General features: G+C 37.1%; 1 protein-coding gene across 1 annotated transcript; it reads right to left on the bottom strand.

Annotated features, from left to right (window-relative positions):
* Positions 1-5,580: 5,580 nt before the first annotated feature.
* LOC142445672 (olfactory receptor 5AK3-like) lies at positions 5,581-6,510 on the bottom strand. Its single transcript, XM_075547613.1, has one exon. The coding sequence runs from the start codon at positions 6,508-6,510 to the stop codon at positions 5,581-5,583; it is 930 nt and encodes a 309-aa protein (XP_075403728.1).
* Positions 6,511-7,446: the final 936 nt, after the last annotated feature.

Here is a 7,446-nt window from a genome sequence, read left to right as displayed (position 1 = left end):
TCTTTAAGTCTTGTGTAGCTTAATCTCTGGTCCTCTTGCCTTGCCTCTGCTCATCAAACTGCAGTGATGTACAGCTGATGCTGAAATAGGGTTGTGTTTTTTTTCTTTACTTACACTAGAATTTCTTTCTACTCTGGTGAAGGCTGATTGCCTACTAATCTCTCTCTCTCTCTGGTTCCTTCCAATTAGAGACTTCATAGCTAGGACCTAAGGGATCGGTGTTGCTCTCTTGGGAATCTGCGGTTACTGGGACTGAGATGGAATGGGGAAAACAGCATTCATTATTTATTTATTGCTTTAGAAAGTTAAGCTTTCTAGAGGGAACAAGTCACATTTCCACGTTGCTGCCGCATGGACTTCCTGTCTTCTCTTTCGAGAGTTCCCTTCTACCCACTAAGGACTCTTTACCACTCCATTCCTCACTGCTTTTCCTTTCCTGCCCCATCCACATACAATCACGAAAAATTCAAAAGTTAGAACACCATAGAGTGAAAGCCACTCCCTCCCTTTCCCTTGATTTCCAATCTTCCCAATTTGCACTCCCTGGAGGTCTGTTACTCTTACAAGCTCCTGTTATTCTTCTTGAGATCAGCCTTATATTTTACTTATGGTTCTGAAACGTGCATGTTTACTAGTTATGTATGGGTGATCTCTGTACCTACCTGGGAAGAGAAGCCTCATTATTTTGCATACTGTAGTAGATTTTATTAATGAGCTGAATTCTTTAATTCGTTAATCAAGTTCCCCCCATTTAGATTATTTCCACTATTTTACTAATAAGCAGTGATATAATAAATTTTACAACAAATAAGGTCTCAGGCTCAACAAAAACATTACGATAGCCCCAGACTGAATAGTGTCTTGTTCTGTTGTACACAGGGCCGTTATTTGTCTGAGATGAGCAACATAGCAAATATTAATATTCACAAATAAGAGTCTTTCTCTTGGACTAATAGAATCTTAGGCCAGGCATTTATGAATCACAAGGCATGGAGTAGTTTACATTTTGATACATATTATCCAGAGTTCCCCAGAGAGAGAGATTCTATTTGTCCCTAATTTCTAGATCAATTTGCTTCATTTCTAGAAATTTTATAGTACATAGTTCCCTAACATAATATTAAGAAAATTAACCTCTGTCAGTAATTTTACAGTACAGAAAAATAAGATGTTATCATTTTATTTTATTTTTTCACCTATGAATAAGGTTGGACATACTTTCATATACCTAAGAACTGCTAGTTTTTACTTTCGCTATGAGCTAAAGAGATATGATATTAGAAACCCACAGGGGCAGTTCTACCCTCACCTACAGGATGGCTATGAGTTGGAATCAACTTGATGGCAGTGAGTGATTTATATATGTTCCCCTCTTAAAAGTATTTAAAAATTATGTCTATACTTTTACATGGTGGCATATATATATTGAAATAGAACATGATTTGTAATATATATATATATTGCTTATATAATTCAGTGGCTTTCATTACATTCATTGTTTTGTGCAGTTCTCACTACTATTTTCAAATATTCTTACCACTCCTAAAAAAAGCTAGTGCCAGCTAAGTGCGATGATTTTATTTCCCCCTCCTTCATACCCAGGATTAGCACCAATAAACTTTGATCCATATGCTTTTGTATAATCTGTATATGTCAGATAAACTAAATCCTACAATACAGTCCGCACCATAGATTTTCATTCTAATGCACAGAGGTCGCTATGAGTCAGAACTGACTTGATGGCTTGCAACCACAATACAATATGTGTCCTTTGGGGTTGACTTATTTCACTCAGTGTAATGTGTTCATGGCTCATCCTGTTTTAGTATGTGTTAAGAGTATTCTTCTCCATATTGCAGAGCACTATTCTGTGCATAGGTATACTATGTTGTGTCTGTCCTTTCAATTCCTCTGTTGATTGGCATTTAGGTAGTTTCTGTCTTTTGGCTACTGTGAGGTGTTTCAATGAACATTATTATGCATGGATCTGCTTGCATTACTAATTTCTATTTTTGGAGGTATATGTTAAGGAGTGGAATTTCTGCACCGTATGACAATTTGTGTCTAATTTTGAAGCATATCCAAGTACTCAAATATTATACTATTTTATAGTTCCACCAACAATGGAAAACTGTTTCAATGTATCTGCAAGCTTTCCAGTACCTATTGTTTTCTTATTTTGATCATAACTATCTCAATGGGAGTGAAAACGATCTCATTGTGGGTTTGAATTGCATTTAATGACTAATGATGCTGAACCTACTTTCATGTGCTGTTGGCCATTTCCATTTCCTCTTCAGTGAAATGTCTATCCAGACCATTTTCTGATATTTAATTGTTTTTGTTTTTATTGTGAAGGTATAAGAGCACTGTGTTTTTCTGATTAAGCACTTGTCAGATACAGAGGGACCACTGGTGATATGACGGTATAAGCATTGGACTACTAACCATCCTTGAGGTCAAGGATGAACCCCCCTGCTGCTGCTCCCCAGTCAAAAGACGAGGGTGTCTGCCCTGTAAAGATGGACAGTCTTGGAAACGCCAAGGCGCAGGTCGACTGTACCATACAGAGGCAATCTGTAGGCTGTCTTCATTTTTTTGATAACTTCCTTTCATGACAAAAGTTTTTAGTTTTGATGAAGTGGAATTTAATCTATCTCATCTCTTAATGGATATGCTCTTGATGTGATAACTAAGAATCTGGTATTGTAGTAAAAATGATCCTATATTTTCCCTTAAGCATTTTATGGTTTTAGTTCTTACATTTTGGGCTTAGCACAATTTTGAGGTGTTTTTTAATGTGCTTAGTATGAGGTATCAGTTCAGCTTTATTTATTTATTTCTCGCATATGGAAATCTTACTGTTTGACACCACTTTTTAAAAAGACTATTTTTCTCTATCAGATGGCCTTAACATCACAGTTAAAATAAATTAACCATAGACATGTTGGCTTATTTCTGAACTCTCAATTTTACCATTAATAAATAGGTCTAGCCTTAATTTTTGTTACCTTCACATTGTCTTTTAAAATTCACAATCTATTTAAATTTTGCATTTTAACTTTATTGTTATCTTTAAAAGTCTTTCTTGAGCTCTTGAAATAGGGAGATAGAAAAGGAAAAAAAGAAAGAAAGAAAACGGAAAGATACTTTCTTGTTTTAAGGGTACTGCAAAGATGCTGATCAGCCCTGCCAACCCTGACTATGATGCTTTGAACAGGATTGTCAGTGGTCAAAAGAACAGTCAGTCAGAAGCAGTGTGTCTACCTGGGCTACTCCAACCACGAGGTAGCTATAAAAGACTAACAATTTCTTCATATTAGTGATCACTGATTTCTTGCTCATAGCTTTTGGATGGTATGCTTATCCTGTTTTGTAGTCAGCAAAATGAACTTGTAATTTTTTCTTCGTATATATTTGACTAATTATCTTTAACAATATGGAGTAGCTATATTGACTAATTATGTCAAATACATTTTCTATAAATTAAAACATTGTCAGCATAATTTGCCATAGATGGGAAGAAGTGAAAAATAAATATTTAGTATTACGACTGTGTTACTCTGTTTCTTTTTTTCTGTCTGGATATTAAAGCCATGTCATTTGGTATACAGATTTTCCATGAATATACCACATTTCTGAATTATCTAGTATATCTGAGTAAAGGTATTTTAAAAGAATGGTGTTATATAGCACCGATGAAGAATACAACTTTCCTCTAGTTCCTAAATGCTTCCTCCCTCCACCCCCACTGTCATGATCCTAATTCTATCTCACAAATCTGGCTGGACTAGAGGATGTACACTGGTAGAGGTGGGAACAGGAAACACGGGGAATCCAAAGCAGACGATCCCTTCAGGACCAGTGGTGTGAGTGGCTATACTGGGAAGGTAGAGGGAGAGGGGGTTAGAAGAAGGGAACCAATTTCAGGGGCTCCTTCCTGGGTGATGAACAGCAGAAAAAGGGGTGAGGGGAGACTTCGGACAGGGCAAGATATGAGAAAATAATAATTCATAAATTATCAAGAGTTTATGAGGGAGGGGGGAACTGGGAGGGAGGGGAAAAAAGAGGACCTGATGTCAGGGGCTTAAGCGGAGAGCAAATGTTTTGAAAATGATGGGGACAATGAGTGTACAAATGTGCTTTACACAACTGATGTATAAATAGATTGTGATGGGAGTTGTATGAGCCCCGAATAAAATGTTTTAAAAAAGAAAGAAAAAATTATTTCATAATTGATTGCAGTGATGATTATGCAATTCTTCTAATATGTTTAAAACATTGAATTATATTTCAATAAAATGGTTTTCAAAAATATTTTAAAAGAATGTTTCTAGGAGACATGCCAGAATAGGAAAGCTTAGAGACAGCTCCGTCCCTGGAGATGATCCATAAATGGTTGTAAAAAACCATCTCCTTTTGTCGTTCTGGAAAAGATTTGCTACATTTCACTCAGAATCTTATGCTTCTATCTCCAGAGATTAGGTCAGGAGAGCCATTAGTAATCATGTCTGGGCAAAAGGTGCCCTAATTTAGGAGTTTCTCAGCCAACACTCTGCTGCATGAGCAGCTACGATGTGGTTTCTTTTGGTATGATTTGTCTTATGATTTTCAAACCCCGTGTTCTTTCCTAGTCCCAGGGATTTGGAACTTCTGGAAAGGTGGAAGTCATTTTCTGTAACACTGAAATCGGCACTGGATTGTATTTTCCCAAAGGTATAAACTTGTGAGTGGTTACACTGGGGATGTAAGTTATATTTACCAATGTGATTTCTTAATTGGTTAGCAATTAATTATAATAGAGTATTGCCATATAGGAAAAGTCAGTGTGTAGGTTCCCAATGCCCCTTTATTTGTAAAAATTCACTCAGTTTTCCTTTCTCCCCTGCATATGTTCTCCAAAGAAATGGCTCATTCAATTTTTTTACAGTCATAGAAGAGTTAAGCTATGGAAAAATAACAAGAATAAAATAAAATTTCTGGAAAACTAGAAGATAATTTTATTTGGATGAGTTATTATATTCATGGGCAGACCTACAAGAATGAGGGCACCTTATTCTTTTTAGGTGGCATGCATGTGAGCAAAAGGATCATCAGAAATCTACAAGATCAATATTATGCACCCTTTCACTAACTTTAGTTTTGGCAGAACCTAAGCATAAATCTACATCAATCACCACTGAGTTGACTCTGATCCACAGAGACCTTATAGGACAGAATAGAGGTGATTTCTTAGGGTTTCCAAGGCTTCAAATCCTTGTACAAGTAGCCTGTTGCATCTCTGTCCTATAGAGCAACTGGTTAATTTGAACAGCCAAACTATTTGTTGCCAAACTAATGTTTATTCCACTGCACCACCAGGCTCATTGTCTTCAATGAGCACATGAATTCTGAGCTTATTTACTTTTGAGAAGATTTCTAAAATAGTACAGATATATTTTATTGAATATATATAGGTATAATTAGAAAACACATTTTTGTCTTACAGACATTTGCCACATCTCCTGAGGTTGAGAAATATAAAAGCAGTGTTGGGCTGGTTGCTTAATCGTTTGTGCTGATTTCGAAATTGAGGCTCAACTAGCAGCACTTCTTCTTGATCCCCTTCAGAGCTTCTTGCACATCCTGGTTTCTCAGGCTGTAGATCAGAGGGTTTATCATGGGGATCATGATGCCATAAAACACAGAAGCTGCTTTCTCCTGCTCTTGAGTCTCACTGGTCCCATGGTGTAAGTACATGTAAGAGAAGGTCGCATAGAATATAGTGACTGCTGTCAGGTGGGAGACACACGTGGAGAAGGCCTTTTTCCTCCCGGCCAAGGAAGAGATCTTCAAGATGGCAGCTAAGATATATATGTAGGAGAAGATAACAACCAACAGTGTGACCGACAGGTTGAACCCCACAAAGGCTGCTAGGAGTAGAATGTTGAAATCAACATTAGAACAGGAGAGAGCAAGAATTGGGGGTTCATCACAGAAAAAGTGGTTAATTGTATTGGACTTGCAAAAGTTCAACGAGAAGATAAAACTTGTATTTACACAGCCATTTAAGAAACCCATGAAATAAGAACCAAGGAGCAGTTGAAAGCAGACTCTCTGTGACATGACTACTGGATAGCGGAGTGGGTTACAGATGGCCACATAGCGGTCCACTGCCATAGCAGCCAGGATGTAGCAGTCACTGGTTGCGAAAGCACCGTAGACTAGCAATTGCATTAGGCATCCTACGAATGAGATAGATTTATCTGTCCTTATGAAGTTTTGCAACATCTTGGGAGTGATAGCAGAGGTGTAACACAGATCAACGAAAGCCAAATGTTGTAAGAAGAAGTACATAGGAGTGTGGAGGCCAGAGTCAATCTTGATGAGAATGATCATCCCAATATTACCCATAAGAGAGGTCACATAGATCACTAGAAATATTATGAAGAGGATATGCCAAAATTTGTTTTGACCAGCAAATCCCAGGAGGATGAATTCTGTCACGTCAGTGCCACTTTCTTGTTTCATGGTTAGCAGAAGTTCAATATCATCTGTGAAGCTGCAAAGAAAAAAGAGTAGAGAAAGCTATGGTCGATTAATTAGTTCAAGAATTGGAAGTAGTATAAAATTTGGTGTCCCAGAGGTCCAAGAGTAATTTTTTAATGACAAAATTGACTTGGATTCCTAGGAATGTGGAAGGTGCCTGACCGGCCTCTGGACTTACATAATTGCATCTATAACTTGGGGACATTGCCATGGACTGTGGCTGTCTTCAGGACACAAATAATGGGCATCATTAGTGTATCAGCTAAGGAGCATATGGCACACATGTTATCAGTTTGCTTCCACTTATGTGGTATTTATTTTAATTAAAATATTATTAAATTCCAAATGATAAACCTGAAAATATTAAACTTGTCTTTAATTACATTAAACGTGTCTTTATAATCATATTACACATTTTCTATACCTTCTGTTTGAGCCATTGAAAGTCATGGCAACAAATGACTTTGTGTCTGTTCATAGTGAATGTCTATTTGTGGTGAATTTGCAATCAATTTTTCACTAACAAAACTTGTAAAAAGTGATAAGTGGCTGTTTCCAGAATTATCAACATAGTATAATGTTTTCACATGCTCAGTTTTACTTTCTTCTCTTATCTCATTTTAGACAAGGGCATTCACAGAGATATAAACGTACATGCACAGATGTTCCAATAACACTGCTGTATAATGTCCATCAACTACAATTTGCTTATCTATTTTCCTATAGATTGGATAACTTGCCTCTAATACAAATGACTCTATGTGGAATATTCTCTGGAGTATGGTCCTAGAAACAAAATGTTCAGCCTATTCATGCATTTAGCTTGCCCAAGTGTTGATGAAGGAGCCCGGGTGGTATAGTGGTTTCACACTGGGCTCCTGACTGCAAAGTTAGCAGTTCTAAACCATGAGCTGCTCT

This window comes from Tenrec ecaudatus, chromosome 4, assembly GCF_050624435.1.
Source record: "Tenrec ecaudatus isolate mTenEca1 chromosome 4, mTenEca1.hap1, whole genome shotgun sequence".
Taxonomy (NCBI): domain Eukaryota; kingdom Metazoa; phylum Chordata; class Mammalia; order Afrosoricida; family Tenrecidae; genus Tenrec; species Tenrec ecaudatus.
This window is presented reverse-complemented; position numbering and strand designations above follow the sequence as displayed.